At 60.8% G+C, this 20,577-nt stretch overlaps 2 protein-coding genes across 2 annotated transcripts in view; one reads left to right on the top strand and one right to left on the bottom strand.

Moving 5' to 3' along the window:
* The window catches only part of RPL38 (ribosomal protein L38), a 225,277-nt gene that overhangs the window by 42,194 nt on the left and 162,506 nt on the right, over window positions 1–20,577 (bottom strand). The gene's annotated exons all lie outside the window — the stretch shown is intronic.
* The window catches only part of SDK2 (sidekick cell adhesion molecule 2), a gene marked incomplete at its 5' end in the record, with an annotated part of 48,576 nt that continues 45,462 nt past the window's right edge, over window positions 17,464–20,577 (top strand). The window contains one exon of the mRNA XM_084273451.1: window positions 17,464–17,542. Within this exon, the coding sequence (XP_084129577.1) occupies window positions 17,464–17,542 (79 nt within the window). The remainder of the gene's footprint in view (window positions 17,543–20,577) is intronic.

The following is a 20,577-nucleotide window of genomic DNA, read 5'->3' as shown; positions in this document are numbered from 1 at the left end:
GCAGAGTCCGGATCTCTGCCGGGGTCTTGAATCCTTCCGCGAGGGCTGAGCAGCAGTGGCATTGGGAGGGGGGGGTGATCCCCAATCCAGACCCCTCCCAGGGCTGGATCCCTTCACCCACAAATTGCGCCTTGCAAAAAACCCCAGCAGGATGAGCTGGGTATGTGGGGTATCCTAATTATATCCTAATTGTCCTTGAGGGAAGGAGGAGCTGGGTTAGTGCCCAGATGTGCAGTGAAGGGTGACAGAGCTCCTTCTGGCGCTGACCCGTGTGGGCAGTGGGGCGGGGACGTGCCTCAGTTTCCCCAACACCAAATGTCTCTGTGGTGTGGGCAGCTGGAGCCATGAGCCTTTCCTTTCTTTCCTTTCCTTTCCTTTCCTTTCCTTTCCTTTTCCTTTCCTTTCCTTTCCTTTTCCTTTTCCTTTCCTTTCCTTTCCTTTCCTTTCCTTTCCTTTCCTTTCCTTTCCTTTTCCTTTCTTTCCTTTCCTTTTTTCCTTTCCTTTCCTTTCCTTTCCTTTCCTTTCCTTTCCTTTCCTTTCCTTTCCTTTCCTTTCCTTTCCTTTCCTTTCCTTTCCTTTCCTTTCCTTTCCTTTCCTTTCCTTTCCTTTCCTTTCCTTTCCTTTCCTTTCCTTTCCTTTCCTTCCCTTCCCTTCCCTTCCTTCCCTTCCCTTCCCTTCCCTTCCCTTCCCTTCCCTTCCCTTCCCTTCCCTTCCCTTCCTTCCCTTCCCTTCCCTTCCCTTCCCTTCCCTTCCCTTCCCTTCCCTTCCCTTCCCTTCCCTTCCCTTCCCTTCCCTTCCCTTCCCTTCCCTTCCCTTCCCTTCCCTTCCCTTCCCTTCCCTTCCCTTCCCTTCCCTTCCCTTCCCTTCCCTTCCCTTCCCTTCCCCAACCCACCGCAGCCCTTAAACACGGGTGTTACACGTGCTCGGAGCCGGCGCCCATGGATGCTAAGCGGTAACCATGGCAACTGCCAGGTTTCTGCTTCCTTGCCCTTGCCAGTCACCTTGAGATGCCACCATGTTCTGGTCACCAGCTGGGCACCCCACATTCCCCAGGCCCAGCTCCCACTGCCGTGCATGGCAGAAGGATGCTGTGGCACCAGGGCTGTGCCGGCGATCACCACACCGGCATAAGAGCCTGATCCAGGCACCCAACAGGCTGTGCTGGGGCTCCTGGGGTTCCCCTAACCCCCTGAGTGCCATGGGGTGGAGGAGGGACCCCCACACCACCCCACAGCCCCAGCACTGGCAGCATCCCTGCCCGGCAGCGCCGATGGAAGGAGCCCCATGAGACGCACAAAGCAACATCTGCAAGTGCTTAACCACGCCGCCGGCCCGGCCCTTCCCTTCCCGAAATAGCTGGCTGGGGTGGGCTCCCATGCCAGCACTGATGTCATTTGCTTTTATTTCTCTCCCATCGTCTGCTCCTTCTCCGCCGGAGCCGCGATTCACTTGTCAGCCGGGCTCCACGCCGTGCCTGTGCCGCTGGATGACGGTGGTCCCAGTGTGGGGATGCTGGGTGGGTCTCCAGGCTCTGGTGGTTGCAATACCTTGTGTCCCTCGATGGAGCTGGGATGAGTTATCTCTCCAGCAATGTGGAAATCGGGGAATTCCCAAGCTGCTGGCTGCTCCGGTGCGGTGGGTGTGAGTGGGGAGGGGTTGGGGGGTGCCAGTCCCCAATGGGCATCCCTGGCATCCCCAAACCTCCATCTGTGCCACCGCCATTCCCAGAGCCCTAAGGAGAAGAGATGTCCTGGCTGTGCCCCAGCACACGGCTCTGGCACCACAGAGCTTCCTGGCAGGGGTACCACCCTGACGTGCACCCACAGCCCTGAGCAGCTCCCTGGGGTGACCGATGCCTCTCCAGCACGGCTGCAGCCAGCAACGGCCCCGCTCTGCGTGCGGGGGGTTAACACAGCCATGCAAGCAGAGACAGGGTCCGGCACTGAGCCAGGCAGCGCAGGCAGGACCCGGCCAGCTGGCTGCAGCCCCTGGCCTGGCTCCGGCACCAGGACGTGCCTCCGGAGAGACGTGTCAGCACAGCGTCACCGCCCCGGCCGCTCGCCTCCATCCTGCCCTCTGCATCCCCCCCCGGCACCGCAGGGATCTGGCACATCCCGTGTGCCCAGGGGGTGAGGGAAGCCTGGGCAAAACTCATGGGGGGAAATACAGCCAGGGGGTGCATGGGGAAACTGAGGCACGGTGTGGGGGACCCGGGCAGGGTCTGGCACCAGCAATAAGGTGGTTGGATCTGTCTCATCTCAGCAGTTTTTCAGTGCTGTACGTTGTCACTTTGTCACCACACACGTGGCCCTCGTGCCCAGGACACCCACGTGGGACGGTGGCCTGGCAAAGAGATGGGGGAGGGGTGGGTTTTGCTGGAGGGGGGGGGTGTGAGCTCTGCCCGGTGCTGCCCGTGTGCTGTGCTGGCATCAGCAGCTCTGCAGTGAGGTTTCCTTGGGGGATTTACTGCTGCTTCATGGAAAAATGGGTGGGATGGGACAACTCCTTGTGCAGCCAGGGAGGAGCTGGGGGCTGGGGTGGGGGTGGGGGCACTGGCTGTCTCTGGTTTTCTCCGATTTCCATTTCTGGGTCACCACAGGGGATTTGGGGTGATGCCCCGTCCCCTCCATCGCCCCGGCTGGGCACACTGCCAGTGCCTGCACCTCTGAGACGTGCAGGTTGCGTCCCCCCATCCTCCTCCCCTGCAGGAACACATGGCACCAGGTCCTCAAATAATTGCTTCATTACAGGCTAATTACTGCAATTAGCTGAGCAGTGCTCCTGCAAGTGCCTGCTGGCCTGTGCACAGTGAGGCACGTCCCCTCCAGCCCTGCAGCCTGTGGGGGCAGCACCCAGCACCCCGATGGACCTGAGGTTGCTCCACCTGGATTTGCGGGCTCAAGCTTGGTACCCTGAAGGGTGCTCAGTGCTTTGGGTACCCCAGGTGGAGCACAGGGATGGGTGTGGGTGTTTGCTGACCACCCCGGAGCCACTTTAGTTATCTCCATCCAATCCCATCTCATCCCCATCCCCATCCCCATCGCCATCCCCATCGCCATCCCCATCTCATCCTATCCCCATCCCGAACCCATTACCATCTCCATCCCCATCCTCATCCCCACCCCATCTCATCCCATCTCATCCCATCCCCAACACCATCCCCATCCCCATCCCCATCCCCATCGCCATCCCCATCGCCATCCCCATCCCCATCGCCATCCCCATCGCCATCCCCATCCCCATCCCCATCCCCATCCCCATCCCCATCTCATCCCCATCCCATCTCATCCCATCCCCATCCCCATCTACATCCCCATCGCCATCCCCATCCCAACCCTATCCCATCCTCATCCCCATCCCATCCCATCCCCATCCCCATCCCCATCCCCATCTCCAACCCATCCCATCCCCATCCCCACCCAGGACAGTCACTCTTCTCTGCTCAGCTGGAGGGGAGCTCAGTAGGACTGGGGGGCTCACCAGACCCCACAGGGATGGGGCATCACAGGGAAGTGTGCGATGAGCCAGTGCTATGTCATACACCTGGAGGCCCCATCCTGCACCACCACCCTGCTGTCGACACCCTCCCAGTGCCACCCTGAGAGCTGGGACCACCGGGGACAGCCGTGTCCTGTGCCGGTGTCCCGTGGGCTCCGCTGTCACCGCGGCTGCCCGAGCCATGGCTGTGCCTATGAATAAATGACGTGTGAGCACAGCCCCTGCCCGCCGGCACCACGGCAGCCATGTGCTGGAACCGGGGGGAAAAGGGAACGATTTGAGGAATTCAATTATTTAACAGAAGCTTGTTACTGGTATGCACTGGGGAGCCTGTGCCAGCCCAGCCCCGGGCTCCGGCGGCGGCGGGGAGGGATGCGTGGGGCATCCCAGGGTGCCTCGTGGGATGTTGGGAACTGCAGCTGAGAGCTCCCCACGAGGGCTGGAGACACGCAGGGTGGGGGTCTGGAGACAGGCACGGCTGGGGGGGAGCAGGGGGGATTCATTTGCACCTTGCCTGGGCTGGCAGCAACCTGCTTGGGAGGTGTGAATGGGCTCAGTGGGGGCTCCCTGCCCTGTGAAACCCCTTCGTGCTCCACTGAATTGGTAGTGTGGGGCCTGATCCTGCTCAGGATGGAGTTTAATGTCACAGGAGTCAGGACCAGACCTCATGGAGGGTTTAACACCGATGGAAGCCAGTTCCACTGTCCCCAGTGTCCAGGGATGCATGTCCCCATGGCCTGGCCATGGTCACATCTGCGTGGCACAGGGGGCAGGGGGCACTAGCTGCCTGTCCTCATGCCTCTGCAGGGTCCTCTCCATGGGCAGCAGCAAGCTGGGGGGGTTCACACAGGTCCATTCCTTGCTTTGGGGGTCACGGTGCCTACAGGACACCCCCAGCTCCATCCTGCATCGTAGCCAGTGCCCTGTTCCTGCCACTGTCCCCCCTCCTCCTCCAGCGCCGTGGGGCTGTGCCGAGGATGCCGGTGGCCGAGCCCAGCGCTGCTCTGGATCATCGGTGAGCATCACCCGCCCAGCCCCGCAGCCAGCCGTGAGGATCCCTGGCAGGGGGCAGGAGCGTGTAAAGGCGGGCAGGCGCTGGCAGGGGCTGCGGGCTCCAGCAGCCAGCTCTCCGCGCACGCCTGGGGACCGCTTCGCTCACAGCTTGCATATGCTGCGAGGCGATGCGCTTTATTCCCCTCCAGCCTCCTCTGGCTGCGAGCCGGCGAGTTGCCCGGGCTTTGGGCACAGGCTGGAGTGGGGATGCTCAGGTTTGGCACAGCCCTCGGTGCAGCCATCCCTCCATCCCCAGCAGGTCCAGGGCGCAGGAGCACCAGGGGGATGCCAACACCCACTGCTCCAACATCAGTGAGGTGTGGGCATGGCGAGCAGCACCCACCACCGAGCAGCACCCAGCACCGACGCCGGGTAGGGCAGAGCATCCTGCCCCAGCTGACTGTGCTGCGGGAGCCTGGCCCAGCACATCAGAGCATCCCGGTGAGGGATTATTTAGGATCCTTGGGCCAAGCACAGCCTGTACCTCTCCTGGCTGCAGAGCTCGCAGCTCCTGGCTGCTCTCAGTGGCCTGAGCTGTGGCAGCAGCCAGAAGGAAGCAGCTCCCTGCCAGCGAGGCAGAGCCTGGCAGGAGGCAGCCGTGCTGCTGCCCCTGCCAAGTCAGGGAGCCATGGTGGTGGACAAGCCCCAGCTGATCTGTGGGGGCACCTTCAGCGGGAACAGCTGGCTCTTTGGATGCTGATGTCTACCCAGAGTGAACACGGTGCTTTCTGGTCCCCTTCCTGAACAAGCAGGATTAGTGCCAGGCTGTGGGATTCTAGGGACCCCTTTGCAGGTGCAGAATGCCCCATGGATTAGGTGCCAGCTCGAAGCCACTCAGGCCCAGCTCCCCCCCACTCCCTCCCTGGGGTCCCTGCAGAGCTGCAGCCGGTGAGTGACTGTTTGGAGAGAAGAAAAATTGCAGCATCAATCAGAGCAGGGAGAGGGAGCAACACCGGGTGATTTAGGTGACTGGTCACCGCCGGAACCGATGATGAGCTGCGAGTCGAGGAGAGAGAAATAAGGAGGCGACAGAGGCTGGCGTCTGTTTGCACAAGCTCCCTCACCCACAGAGGGGATCTGGCACCCAGGGAAGTGATAAATCCCCCTCACCATGGCTGTCTGCTCAGATGAGCGGGCTTTTGGAGGAAGGCAGAGGTTTGGCTGTGAGTTTTTGGATGGGGAGTGCTCGTGCCAGCTGGCCTGGGACCCCAGGGATGCCAGGTCTCCAGTGTGGGACCCCAAGGATGCCAGGTCTCTGGTGTGGGACCCCAGGGATGCTGAGTCTACAGTGTGGGACCCCAAGGATGCTGGGTTTCTGGTGGGGGACCCCAGGGATGCTGAGTCTACAGTGTGGGACCCCAAGGATGCTGGGTTTCTGGTGGGAGACCCCAGGGATGCTGGGTCACCGGTGTGGGAACTCAGGGATGCTGAGTCTCCAGTGTGGGACCCCAGGGATGCTGGGTCACTGGTTTGGGACCCCAGGGATGCTGAGTCTCCAGTGTGGGACTCCAGGGCTGCCAGGTCTCCATCATGGATCATGACAGGGAGGATGGCTGCAATTGAGTTGTGTTGGGGACCCTGTGGCGTATTCCCAGTCCCTTCCTGTCCCATACCAGTGCCACACTGTGACACCTTGCAGCTGCACTGTGCAGCCCCCTCTGTCCCCCTCCCAAGCCTTTCCATCTTCATTAGCTCTCCTTTACAAGCAGGCTGCAGCTCAAGCTGGGGAAGGAGGAGGAAGAGGAGGTATTGAAGATGGATGTTTCATCCCTGCACTACCTCTTCCCATGTGCCAGATGGGCAGAAGGAAATAACCCATAATTGTTTATCCAGAAGCGATTCTGTGATGCAGCAGTTACCTTCCATCCATGATCCTGGCTCCTGGGTAGGGGGATGGGGATGGAGGGAGAGGGGGCCCGGGAGCGGAGATCCGCTCCCGGGGCCCCTCGCCCTCCATCCCCATCCCCCTGCCCCAGAGCTGAGACCACCAGGCAGCAATCCCCCTCCATCTCCATCCCCCTCCCTCTTATGCCTGCTGCTGCTGCTCCTCATCCTGTATCATGGTGCTTTGGATGTGGCCACAATGCTCAGGGGGGCTGGAAGGGTCTTTTCCCCCCCTCCCCAAAACCAATCCCCCCATCACCCATCCCCTCCCACGGGCAGGTAAGCAGATCCCAGACCTCCTTGGCAGGAGCAGGGGCTCTTCCACATGCAACACGTGGGTGTGTGTGGGGGTGTCCAGAGCCCCCCCTGTGCTGGCACACACGTGTGTGGAGCTTTGCTGCGCACGTGGCAGCGCGTCGGTACTTCCAGCTGTATAGATGGGTGTGCATGGCTTTATGACAACCGAAATGGGAAAGACAATTGGATGTCAAAACCTATCCAAGGAGCCCATTTATACCCACCGACTTTTATGGGATTCCCACTGATTGATTCAGGCCCCATAAAACTTCCTGCAGCAGCTCCCTCCTCCCCCCCAGCCAGCTCTGCCTCAGTCAAGAGGGATGTGATTGACTCTGCTGCCTGCACTGGGATTTTATCCGGCATCTCTGGATGTGCAGCCTCTTCCCAGCTCCCTCCCAGAGCTGGTCCAGATAAAGATGTGCTGTATGGTGATGCTGTGGCATCCATCATGCTGTCAGAGCATCAGTCAGGATGGGGGTCGGGGCCAGATCCTGGTGGATGAGAAACTCCCCATGAGGCAGCAGTGGCTCTGGCAGCTCAGGAGGGCGATGGGATCCTGGGCTCCATCAGCAGAGGGGTGGCAGCAGGGACAGGAAAGGGATTGTCCCTCTCTGCTCTGCCCTCATGAGGCCCTAGTTGGAGTCCTGTGTCCAGGGCTGGGGCCCCAGTACAAGAAAGATGGGGAACTGTTGGAGAGGGTTCAGAGGAGCCACGGAGATGATCAGGGGCTGGAGCAGCTCCCCTATGGAGAGAGGCTGAGGGAGCTGGGCTGGTTCAGCCTGGAGAAGAGAAGGCTGTGGGGGGACCTCATTGCAGCCTTCCAGTCCCTGAAGGGAGCAGAGGAATAGGAGGGGAATTGGCTTGTTAAAGGGCAGAGACTGGCAGGACAAGGGGGATGGAGTGAAGCTGAAGGAGGGAAGGGTTAGATGAGATATCAGGGGGAAGTTTTTTACAGAGAGAGTGGTGAGGGGCTCATCACCATAGCTGCCCTCACCTCGTGCCACAGGCAGCCAGCAGCTCAGGGAGGGTGTAAATTGATGTCTTGGCACAGCTCATCACCACTGAATCCGAGTGGGAGCCTGCAGGCAGCCTGCCCAGCCAGGAATGGGATGGGGACATGGGATGCTGCCCCCACCCATACCTGCAGAGCAGCTGGGGCCTGATTTCAGAAAGTCCCAGGGCAGGATGTGCGATGCGCTCGGTGGGTGCTGGCCCAGCACCCCTGCACCACGCTGGCTCCGTGTCTGTCTGTTTGGATGGGGAAGTCTGTCCTGGAGGAAGGTGATGGGAAGACCTTCCCCAGCACCCCTGGGGCTGCTGGCACTTGTCGGAGCGACTCAGCCAGCAGCTGCCCGCCAGCGCTCTCCTTCCCATGGCTGAGCACGCTGACCTTTCCCAGCGCATCCCATCTCAGCCCCCCAGCCACCTCTCCTGCCGGCTGCTGGTTTCGGTGCGGGTGGGGAGGGGGGGGGAATCTGCTGCAGATGAGCAGCCCCAGCCCCTTCCCCCCACTCCTCTCTCCTCCCCAGCACACATCCCACACCTATTAATATTTATACCTCCTGGTGTGCGGTGAGAACTTGGACACAATCAGGACACAGAAATCACTGTGTGGGGACAGCCAGCGGGCTGCTGGCAGCATGTCCAGCCGGGCAGTACCTGTGCCACCAAGGAGTGACAGAGGCAGACGAGGGTTGACATGCAGAGTCTGTTCTTCCTGCTCTGGGGAGGATGGAGGGCACCCCTAGGACTACCAAGATTTGGGCTGGGAAGGCACAATGCGGGTGTCCTACCATATTGCTGGCCTTCAAGGGGCAAGGGAGGGACGTTACCCTGCATGGCAGCACAGCTCTGTGTTGCCATTGGGTTGCCATTGTGCTGCCATTGGGCTGCCATCACACTGCTGTTGTGCTGCTGTCGTGTCACCGTTGCATTGCTGTTGCCTTGTTGTGGTGTTGCCATTGCACTGTCGTTAGGTTACCATCACGCTTCTGCCTTGTTATGATTGTGTCGCCACTGGGTTGCTGTCATGTTACTGTTGTGTTGCTGTTGCACCGTCATGGTGTTGCTGTTGTGTTGCTGAGGTGTTACCATTGACTTGCTGCTGCATTGCCATGGTGTTGCTGTTGTGCTGCCATCATGTTACCACTGTGTTGCTGTAGCGCTTCCATCACACTACCCCACCATCAGCAGCGCACAGCCCTGTGCCCAGCGCACCCTGGGGACCACACTGGTTTGAGAGGGTTCCCCCACGCCCTCCAGAGGCTGAAGGCTACAGACCTCTCTTATCCTGGTGGCTTTTCCTCATGGTGACAAAACCCATCTGAGGAAGGGACCCATGAGACCAGAGCAGGGCTGCTCCACATCCATCCACACCTGCTGCCCAGAGAGGTAACAGGCTGCCCCAGAGAGGGGGTGGGTGCCCCATCCCTGGGGGTGTTCAAGGCCAGGTTGGCTGGGGCCCTGGGCAACCTTGTGTAGATCCAGGCTGGAGGTTGGTGTCCCTGCCTGTGGCAGGGGGGTTGGAGCTCTGTGACCCTTGGGGTCCCATCCAACCCAGACCAGTCTATAATTCCATGATCCACAGCTCAGCAACCCAAAGGCTGCCCAGTACACCACTCCCAGCACAGCGTGTCCCCGTGTCACAGGAAGGGCAGGCCCATGCTGGCTCCATCACAGCAGCACACCTCATGGGGTGACACGTTCCCACCCCCCTTTAATAAAAAGCTGTGCTCCCGTAATACCCAGTTTAATAACCCGCTGTGCCTGCGCCCAGAGAAAGCTCATTTGTTTAATAGGCAGCAGTTTGGCTTTGTCATGTTCATTTAGTTTTTAATGACGCACAGTTGTGCCAATATTGATTTTAGCTTATAGGGGACTCAAAAAATTTACTATCTGGAATTATCTGAAATGTAGCTGTTTTATCCAACAGACAGGGAGATGGATCTTTCCCCACCTCGCTCCTGCATGGCGTGGTGTCGGCACAAACCCTTCCTGAAGGGCTCCTTGGGATCCCATGTCAGTACAGGCTGAGGGATGACCTGCTGGAGAGGAGCTCTGTGGAGAAGGACCTGGGGGTCCTGGTAGATGACAGGGTGGCCATGAGCCAGCAGTGTGCCCTGGGGGCTGAGAGAGCCAGTGGGATCCTGGGGTGCATCAAGAGGAGTGTGGCCAGCAGGTCAAAGGAGGTGACCCTCCCGCTCTGCTCTGCCCTGGTCAGGCCCCACCTGGAGTGTTGTGTCCAGTTCTGGGCTCCCTGGTATAGAAAAGACAGGGATCTCCTGGAGAGAGTCCAGAGAAGGCTACGGAGATGCTGAAGGGCCTGGAGCATCTCCCCTGTGAGGAAAGGCTGAGTGAGCTGGGGCTGTTCAGCCTGGAGAAAAGAAGACTAAGAGGGCACCTTATTAATGTTTATAAATGTCTTAAGTATGGGATGCAGGTGGAAATGGGCAGCCCCTTTTCAGTGTCTGTGGGGACAGGACAAGGGGCAATGGCCTCAAGTTGGAGCACAGGGAGTTCCTCACCAACATGGGGAAGAACTTTTACCTAGTGAGGGTGAGGGAGCCCTGGGACAGGCTGCCCAGGGGGGTGTGGAGTCTCCTTCTCTGGAGAGATTCCAGACCTGTCTGGACACCGACCTCTGTGACCTGTCCTAGGGACCCTGTTTTGGCAGGGGGCTGGACCTGATGATCTCTGGAGGTCCCTTCCAACCCCTGTCATTCTGTGATCCAGTGCCTGTCTCACCCATGACAGCACCTGGACCTCACCTGGCTAGAACTCTCCAAGCTGTGGGTATGGGGAAACTGAGGCACGGGCGGGATGGTGGTTACCCCAAGCCAATCTTTGCCTGTGAGCTTGGGCAGGGAGTCAGTTCTCTCTGCCTCACGCTTCCCAAAGCCATTCGGTGTGGGAAGGAATGTATCCCGCAGCACAGACCTGCCCCCCCTCCTCACCCCCACCCTGCTGCCAAACGGCCTCTGCTGCCTTCGCTGATTTTTAATGAGTCAGCAGCTCTCTGCAGACGTCGTGTGTTCCCCGTCCCCCTCCCCTCCCCCGCCGCACGGGGTGACGATTGACAGCGAATCCCATCGACGGCCCCTTATTATCGAGTGTAATTACTCAGCAGGAACCAGCCAGAATCCATTTCCCCAGCTCCTGAGCCCTCCTCAGCCCCTGGCTCTCTGCAGGGTAACACAGTCCCTGCACCCCGAGCATCCCCCCGTGTTACCCTGCAGAGAGCTGGGATGAGGGTGGGGGGGTGAGGGGGTGGGTGAGGAGCACACAGCACTGCCCCCCCATCCCACCTGAGCCCTGGCAGGGAGCAGAGCAGAGCTGGCTGGAGCTGCACACCCAGCAGGTCGGGTGGGTTCGGTGTGGGGAGGGGGCTGGGCAGAGACTCCCACTCTGCCAGGGTGCCCTGTGCCCCCCAACCCAAACAGCACAGGGTAACTCACCCAGAGGTTTTGTTGCTGCTAACAGGGTGGAAGTGAGGGAGCAAATAGCTGGTACTTTGTGGAGGGGACAGGCTTTGGGGGGTCCCAAACATCCCCCTCTCCGTGTCCCTGCTTGTGCCCATTGCCCTGTGCTGCGTCACCAGGCTCTGCCAGGCACCAGTGGTCACCCCAGCAGCCTGTGCTCAGTGCTGTTCGTTACACAAGCCTGTAAATACATTATTTACCATTTTCCCTATTATTATTATCCATTATTTATCACCTCAAATCAGCTGGAAACCAGCACAGCAGCTGAAGCACCCTGTGCTGGGTGCCAGGGAGTCACCGTGATGTGCCAGGCTGGAGCAGGGCTGAGCTGAGCGGGCACGGCCAAGCTGGGGTGTGTGGGGAGAGGATATGGGGGGGTCAGTATCCCACCACCCTCAGGGAGCAGCCAGCCACTTTGTGGGGGCACCAGGGACTGACATGTGCCACGGCACACAGTGGGCATGCCAAGAAGGTGCCAGCACCCTGTTCCAGGCAGGGGCTGGGTCTTCCCCCTTCCTTCAGGGAGGGGATGGTAGGTAGGGAAGCCATGGGCTGAGGATGCACCTGGCCCCCCTGCACACACCTGCAGGGATTTAACTTGCAGGTGGATTAAATCATGCTGGTGTGGCACTGAAGTGTTAAAGGAACCTGGTTTGGGGAGGGGTGGGAGCAATTGCCAGGCAGATGGTGTGCCAGAGCTGGTCCTTTCCATGAGGGATGAGCAGAGATAGGTAAGAGGGGCTCTGGGCTCTGGTGCTTCCCTGAGCTTCTGTCTCTGAGCTTCTACCTTGAGCTGAGGGGTGTGAATGGTGCTGGGGCTGTGGCAGTGATTGCAAGGGTGGAGGTGCTGGAAGAGGGTGAGAGGATGTGTTACCTGCTCCTAAAAAGTGAGTTGGGGTCTGCCTGAGCCCTTTGGGTCTGGAGCACAACCCCCTTTGTGTCAAACTCTGAGTGAGGCATGTGGGGAGCTGGGGGCTGGAAATGTGTTTATTGGAGATACTCTGGCTGAGCAGAACTTGGGGGGGGGGGGGGCTCCCAGCACCCCCAGTCTGGCCCTGGCTGGTGTGTGGAGCTCAGCAGCAAAGTGCCTTTAAAACCTCAACCCCTGGAAGTGTGTGATGAAGTGAGAGTCTTGGATGCAGCCCCTGGCAAACCTGGCTGGTCCCCAGCTGCTGCTCTCAAGAAATGCCCAGGAATGGCCTTTAAATGTTAAAAATCTGTGTGAAAATGAGCCAGAGCCTTAGTTTAAATTTTTAATCTCCTGATTTAAAATTAAAAAAAAAAAAAAAATCAGCCTCCAGGTCTGAACTGCTGGTGCTGCTGAGCAGGAGCTGCTGTGCTGGTGGTCCTGGGGTCGGCATGGAACTCGCTGTCTCCAAGGTGGAGGTCACACCTCTCCCCTGTCCATGCTCAGCAGAGCCAGCTCGCCCTGTAGCCCATCCCAGGGTGGGTTCCTCCTGGCTCCTTCCAGCAAAACTCAGCTTTGTAGGGTGCCAGAGGAGTGGTGAGTGTGTTGGGGAGCTGTGGGGCTCCCAGTCCCACGGCTTAGTGTTGCTTTATAGTTAGAAACATGTCAGCTCCCCAGGACCTGTGGCCTCCTGAAGATGCTGTGGGGCAGCAGACACAGTGTGTCCGCCTCTCTGGGGCTCACAGCTCACTTGAAGCAATGTGCTGGGACCCCCAACCTCCTGCTTTGTGCTTGGGGAGGGGTGGGTGGGGGTGTAGGGGGGGAAAGCCCCCCCACACCAGTGCAAAATGCTCTCACTACTCTGCCCTGAGCATGTCTGCAGAGCTGCCTGTGCTGCAGGGAGACTGATAAAAGCTTTGTATGCTGGAGCAAAGGCTCCTGTCTGCTCCAGCTTCCCTGGCTGCTGGGATTGATGCCTCCTCTCCACTCACAGCTCCTGCTCACCAGTGAGGGGACGGTGCCCAGCCTGGGCTCAGGCGGCACAGTGAGCTGGAGGAAGAGCTTTGGTACCAGCATCTCCCCTGCACCATGGTGGGTCTGGGAGTCTGCAGCCTGGCAATGCTGCCCCTGCCAAACCCACGTGGTTTGGGGGGTGGTTGGGCTTGGTGGAGATGGGGCTGAGCCCTTGTCCCCATGTGCCAGCCTGGGGAGGTAGGAACACTGGGCAAGGCTGTTGTTGTGCTGGTGGCAGTGCTGGGGAAGCTGAGTGCTGGTCCTGGGGAGATGCTTGTGATGCTGCTGGCGTGGTCAGCAGCATGATGGGGAGGGGAATGACTGCCCTGTTTGATGCCCTGGAAGCAGAAGCAGCTTCAGTCCTGCTGGAAGCAGAGGGTCTGCCTGTGTGTGGCCCTGCCCACAGGCTGGGAAGCAACAGCCCTGTCTCGCCCCATGCCACAGCTCTCCAGGAGTGGGGACCTGTCCTAAGCCCAGGTGTTAACTGGCTGCAGAGAGCGCTTGTGGCCTGTGGCACTGCCCTGGATGAACTATTCTGAGCAACTAGATGCTTCTGAAGTAATTAAAATGCCCCTTCCCATCTTAATTGCAAAAATAAAGGGTATGGTGGAGCCTCACTGCAGCCAGCCAGTTATGCCCACGCTAGAAACGTGCTCCTCATCGCTCAGCTGGTCACTCTGGCTTCAGCTTCTGCCCCTGGGAGCTTGTTATACCTCTGCCTGTGAGGCTGCAGAGCCTCTGATAGCCAATTTCGTTTCCTTGTGCTGGAGCTCACAGCCTGTGGGCACATCTACCCCTCTCCCCTCTGCTAGCAGAGGACGACTGAGCTCCTGGAGCCTCTCGCTCACAGCCAGCCCTGCTGACCTTGCCTCTCCTTGTGCTTCCCAGAGCAGGGAGCTTGGAGTGGGGGGGGACCACGACGCTCCCCATGGGATACCCTCACAGGAGGGGGATGCGGCTGAGTCAGTTCCTCATTCAAGGAAGATGAGGGATGCTGAGGACAGCTGAAGGAAGCTCTGGGCTGCTGCCCAGTAGCCTTTGGATAACTCAGAGGGTCCCCAAAGCGCCAGCAGAGCCTTTCACGTTTCAAACAAAGCCTTGATCTTTTTTTGGAGCTTGCCTTGGTTTCAGGCAGGAGTTTTTAATTCAAGCCCAGCGACGTATTTTTGGGTTCGACTTTGATGCGCCCTCTTCAAGCAGGAGGCAAAATAACAGCTTTCACATCTACAAATAGGCCCGAGGCGGCTCGGTGCTGCCCGCGGGGCCGGCGCTGCGGCTGGGCAAGGCAAACCCCTCCTTAGCCCAGGACTCTGGCAGCAGCTGGAGGATGAGTCGCTGTGGTTGGGGGTCTGAGACCCCTGCGCTGAGGGGTCAGGGGCTTCTAAGGAGGAATTAAAAAGTCTGAACCTTGGAGACTGTGAACCTTCCTCCCTCCTTCTAGAAAAGTCTCGGAGAGGCAGGAGCTGTGAGTTGGCTCAGGGTTGGTCTGGGTGGTGGTGTGGTTCCTGGCGGTGTTATAAGGGATGCTGCCCCAAATTGTGGCTCAAGTTGGGATTGTCAATATGCTGCTGGGGGATCGGGCTGGGACTCGTGGGATGATGGAGGGGGGACCCAACAACACAGGGGGACTGCAGCCTCCTGCCCAGGCATTGCCTGCTGCCTCCTCACCGTCACTGGGTAGGTGGCAAGGTGGGTGCCCCCAGACCCTCTCTGATCCCTGGGATGTGCCAGTGTCGTGGGTGCCCCCAGACCCTCTCTGATCCCGGGATGTGCCAGTGTCATGGGTGCCCCCAGACCCTCTCTGACCCCTGGGATGTGCCAGTGTCATGGGTGCCCCCAGACCCTCTCTGATCCCTGGGATGTGCCAGTGTTGTAGGTGCCCCCAGACCCTCTCTGATGCCCAGGATGGCAGCTCTCAGCTTTTCCACCCGCTCCTTCAGACAGCTGTGGGGCTGCGTGCTGGAACTTGCTCCCTGCTCGGATGTATTTGGGCAGAGGAGAGCTGGTTTGGAGCATGCAGGGCAGGGCTGGGAAGGCAGGATGTGGTCTGGTGGGAGTGTTGCTGCCAGATCCAAACTCAAGCAGTCTGCCTGGGTGACTGTGGGGGACCAGGTACCTGTGTATGTGGGTAATAAACGGCTCGTACCTCGGCAGGATTAATTGTAATAACCATAAATCAGTGCAGGCACCAGGGGCAGGCGCTGGATTTATGGCCCTGGAGACAGGAATTCCTGTTCTTTATGGAACAAAGCCCTGATCCCACAGGAGCTTGGGAGCGTGCTGAGCATTAGCGTGGCTGCTCCCCATCGCAGCGTGCGTGTTGGTGCCTGAGGTGCAGGGGTCCAAGCAGGGTGCTGAGCTCACCCCCTGGCAGGGTAACCGCTCTCCCAGCTTGTTCCAGCCCGCACTGGGAAACACCTCCTCGAGGGGTGAGCCAGGACTGCAGCCTCCCACAGCACACTGATCCCCATCAGCTCAGTTGAGAATGCCAGCCACGGAGCTGATTAATGCTGGGGTGGGCAAGTGCTGGGTTATTGTTCAGTGTCTCTTCAAGAGGTCGATGGGGAATTTGGCAGTAGCTCTCCAGATACACAACGTGCACGCAGGGCTTGTTGTTCCCCCCCCGGGTGCTGTGTGTGATTAACACGTGAGTGTGTTGTTGGAATGCACACTGGTGCCTGGGCACTAACACACAGGGTTGGACTGATGCTTGTTGGAGAGTGGTCCCTCTGTCCCTGCCCTGATTTGACCTGGTGGTGCTGGGCCTGGCTTCAGGCTAATCTGCTCATGTATTTATTTCACCCTGACTCTTGTAGGCTCCCCCCCTGCTTGTCTCTGAGACACCGTGTGTGCTCAGGAGGCTGACCTACCATTCAGGGTGGGTATTTCCTCCTGTGCAGACAGTGTAGGTCCTTGGGTTTTAACACAGCATCCCTGACTGTGCCACTCTCCCCCACCAAACGCAAGGCACTGTACTGGCGTAAAGCATGGGCATCTCTGAAGGATGTGCATTCAGGGCCTCCTTCGTGCCTGTGGATTTGCAGGATGAGGCCTGGAGAGGTGGCATGTTATCTAGGAGGTGCTGCTGGCTTGCCTTGGGGATTAGAGCTTTGCTTCTTTTGAGTACCCTCAAATGTTTGCTTTGCTGATCTTGCAGCAGTGAGTTGAGTTCTGCTCTTGAACTACCTCGGGGACGTGCTGTGTGTTCCCTCTCCTTCCCGAAGACCCAGCGCCGATGCTTTGAGCGCTGTCACAGGGGCTGGGGGCGGCTCCAGGCGCTTGGAGAGGTGAAAGCCGTGTAAGGGGTGGAGGCGGGGGGGGACTACTGCTTCTTCTACAGCCCAGGGGGGACACGGACGGGACACGGGGACCCGCCTCCTCTCCCTGCGAACCGGAGGGGGGGCGGTCGAAGGGGGACGCGCCTGCCGCGCCCGCTCCCCCTGCAGCTCCGTGCTCGCCCGGCCGCGGCCGCTGGGTAGCGCTCGGAGCCGCGCCGTCTCCCCGCCTCCCCGCCTGTTTCGGGCTGCCCCCGGCTCCGCCGAGCCCCTTCGCCGCGGCTCAGTCCGCTGCCGCCGCCGCGCCGAGCAGGAGGAGCCGGCAGCCGGCCGGCCGGAGCGCCGAGAGGGGTCGGCGCGGCGCCGCCAAGCCCGCCCGCCGCGCACCGCCGGCGGCTCCGAGCGGGACCCTGCGCCGCCGCGCGTCGCCACAGCACTTTCCCCGTTCCAGCGGGGGTCGGGGCGCAGCGAGAGGCGACGGGGGGAGAAGCCACCCGCCGCCCACCTCTTCCCCCCCACCTACCCCACCGTCTCCCGGAGCCGCCGAGGCGGGGATGTACATGGGCAGGAGCTGAGCGCTGGGGAGGGGCCGCCTGCCGCCCCCCCCCCCCCACTCCCCACCCCCTCCAGGACCCCAAACTTTTCCGCGGCTGCCGTGCGCTCGGCTCCGGGAACGCCGGGGAGCCGGCCCCCATGGTGCCTGGGCTGGCAGGAGGGGCCGGGGGAGCGCAGCCTTGCGCTTCCCGTCCCCTTCTTCCCTGACGCGGGGCGCAGCGCTTGGGGAGGGGGCTGGGCTGCCGGCCCCGCTCCGGATTTGGGGGTCCCGGCTCCGCACGTCCCTGGGGAAGTTGCACATGGTGGGGGAGCTGCCTGCGGATCCTCCCCCGCCCCGTAAGGAGCCTTTCGACCCATCCTCATCGCCGCCTCCCGAGCAGCGCTGCTGCGGGGCTCCCCGCACCGGAGGACGCCCCGGTACCCGGCCGGCAGCGGGGACCGGCGCCGCTCGGATTATAAAGTCGGGGAAGTTGCCCCCCACCCTTGTTTCGGCGGAGCTATGGCCCGGCTCGGGAGCTGGGGGCTGCTGTGCTTCGCGGTGCTCGCCCTGCCCGGCCCTCCGGGAACCGGCGCCCAAGGTAAGGGGGTGCGGGGGGAACCGTCTAGCTCCGGGTTTGCTGATGGAGGTGGAACGTGGAGGGTTGGGGGGGGGGGGGTGTCACAGCGCTGCTCCCCTAAATCGAGTCCCTGCTCTTCCGGGCAGAGGGAGCTTTGTGGCAGCTGGGGGGGTGGGAGGTGGGGGGGGATCGGGGTGGCCCCGGAGCTCCTGCCGTGGGGGCGGACAGCATGGATGGTGTTCAAGAAGCCCCCTCTGGAGCTGGGGCCCGGGGCCCGCCGGTGCTGAGCACAGCCCGGTGACCGGGAAGGCTCGGCGGGGGTGAGCAGCACGGCTCTGCTCAGCCTCTTCCTTGCCCCTGTCCCATAACTGCCCCCAGGTTGGGACTGGTGGGGGGAATTGTTGTTCTGAGCATGGGGTAGAGACCCCCTTGGACCACTCTTGGGAGGCTGAGCATCTCCTGGGTCTGGCGAGGAATGAAGGCACCCATTTCACCCCCTCCAGAGGGATGTGTGCCGTACCCCAGGAGATGGGGTGCAAGTTTGGGGAGCTCCTGGGAAGCAGCTCTTGCTCTGGTGTTGGTCCCACCGACCTCCAGCCAGCAGGTCAGGGAGCTGGGAAGCTGGGAGCTGGGGCTGGAGGGGGTCTGCAGCCCTGAGCCCCCGTGGGTGCCCAGGGCTCCCTGTGCACCCAGCCGGCTCCCGGGGTGAGTCAGTACCGCTGGGCATGGTGAGCCCCTCTCAGCGCGTCGCCTCGGGGGGCTCTGGCACGGCACAATCTGGTTTATAGCTGCTCTGCTAACAGAGAGGAGTGTAGAAATAGTTCGTGGCCCTTTAGTGTGCAGCTGGGGTTCAGAGGTGCCAGGCAGGCCCTGGGGTCCCGTTCCCCCACACTCCCCCAGCCAGCAGCAAGGCTCCTGGCTGGCAGAACCACAGCACAGCCGCCTCCATCCCCACTGCTTGGACTGAGCAGATCCAGGCTGCGAAACGGGGGCGGTGAAGGGGGGGGGCGGGGGGGAAGGGGGTCACAGCAGGGCGCAGCGCTGGGGGTCTTTACCCATGACATTTCTTGCCCTTGTTTGCAGCGGCGAGTGGAGCCAGAAGTCCCTGTGTGCTCCCGTCCTCCCTCTCCCCCTGAGCCTCCCCCAGCGCTGCTATAATTTCTCAGTAATTAAGTTCAGAACATAACATCTAAAGCGGCAGTATATTATCCGGGCAGGCCCTGTGTGGGGAGCTGTGAAGGTCTCTTTGATTGATTCACTCCCTTGCTGAGTTTCTCTTCTCCTGGCTGGCGTCTCCAGCTAGCGGGGGTCCCCCCCCCCCCACCGTCCATTGGCCCCCCCCACCCACAGGACAGGGCTCCCAGCGTGACCAAATCCCCTTCCATTTATCCATGGGGTGGAAGACGTGGGGTTGTCTGTGCTTCATCCCCCTCGATGGGTGGGGAGGGGCGGGGGGGAGGAAGGGGCTTTGCCTTCCCCCCTGCCCTTTCCCGGTGTGGGATCCGAGCTTTGCGGCTTCGGCTCCCTGCGGCGTGTGTCATGTCCTCGCGGGTGGCGTGACATTGCTCGGTGCCCGGCTCCGGCGCCGCATGGCAGGCGGCAGCCACGGGCAAGCGCTGAGCGGCGGCTGCCCGTGACGGAGCGCCGGAGTGGGGAACGTTGCCAAACCCTGGCGCGTGCCTGTCTCCCCTGCCAGGGACACACCGGCGGGGTCACCTCCACGGCTGTGGGTGGCCAGCGCTGCCGCTGCAGTCCCTTGGGGGTCCGGTGGGTGCTTGGGGTGAGGGAGCTGGAGAAGGGAGCTGGAGTGTGGGTAGGATGCTCTGCTTGGTGCCCCTGGCTCGGCCCCGCTGCGGTGGGGCGTGCAGGACACTGTGGGCATCCCCGCAGGGCTGGCAGTGCTTTGTGCTGGCGGTATTGATTCCGGCAGCCAAAGAAAATGGGATCAATAGAGAAGAGGAGGAGGAGGAGGAGGAGGGGCGAGACCTCCCCAGCCAGGGCCCAGGAGCTCCCCAAACGCAGGATGAAACACTTTAATACCTGCAGTTGGTAAAACAAAGGCCCCCGCGCTGCCAGGGAGAGAGGGGATGGAAGTTTAATCACAGCCCGTCTGTGCTGTGTAATTATTAATTACCCACGGCAAAAAATAACTTATTGATTAGGGGCCTCGCGCTAATTACCCGGAGCCGAATGCGGTGCTGGGCGGGAGGCTAATCAGTCAGCGCAGCCTGGGCAGGAGCTGTGTCGCAGTGCGACCTGTGCCAGGGTTGGGGGGCTGTGAGGGGTTGGGGGGCTGTGCTGGGATTGAGGGGCTGTGCCAGAGCTGGGGGGGGGGCACTGGCAGGCTGCCCCAGCCAGCCCATGCCTGCAGCAAAGGTGCCTTTGGCTGACTAAGCGAGACAATAAAGGGTCCCCCGAGATTTGGGGGGAGCTGGGTGGCTGTGGGGTGGAAGCCCTCCCCACTTTTTGTTGATTTTGTGACACCCCCTCCTTGGAGATATGATTTCCCCTCACCCAGAGCTGGGAGCACAGCCCAGGCCCTCCTACACTGACACAGCACCTCTAATGGGATTGAGGAGCCTGTGGCCAGTCCCAGGAGGGATTTGGGAGGCTTAAGGTTCCAGACGGGATTTGGGGCAGGGGCCTGAGATGGGCAGCTTCCACCAAAGAGGCTTATTAGCAGCTGGAGCGGGGCAGCGCCGGCACCTTCCCGCACCCACGCGTGGTGCCTGGGCACGTCCGCGTGCGTGGAGCCCCGTGGGGCTGAGCAGGAGGGGGACGAGCCCCGGCTCCTTCTCGGGGACATGATGCTGGTGAATTCTGTGGAGGGTGCTGCCGGTACCCACCGTGGCAGCAGGGGAGGGGTGGCTGAGCGTGGGTGTCTCCTGCCCTGGCTCCCCCCTCCTCCGTGGGCACGTTCGTTATCCGGTGGCCTCGTGCGAAGCGCCGGCTCCGAAAGGGAAGTGGCTGTTAGGGGAGAGGAAGGGAGATTAAAATTTGATGCTTCTTCAGGAGCCATTAGTGACCAGGGGCAGCGATGAAAATTTGATGACCTG

Source organism: Gallinula chloropus (genome assembly GCF_964237585.1).
Source record: "Gallinula chloropus genome assembly, chromosome: 20".
NCBI lineage: Eukaryota > Metazoa > Chordata > Aves > Gruiformes > Rallidae > Gallinula > Gallinula chloropus.
Note: the sequence above shows the minus strand (reverse complement) of the source record. Positions and strands in the feature narration are given on the sequence as shown.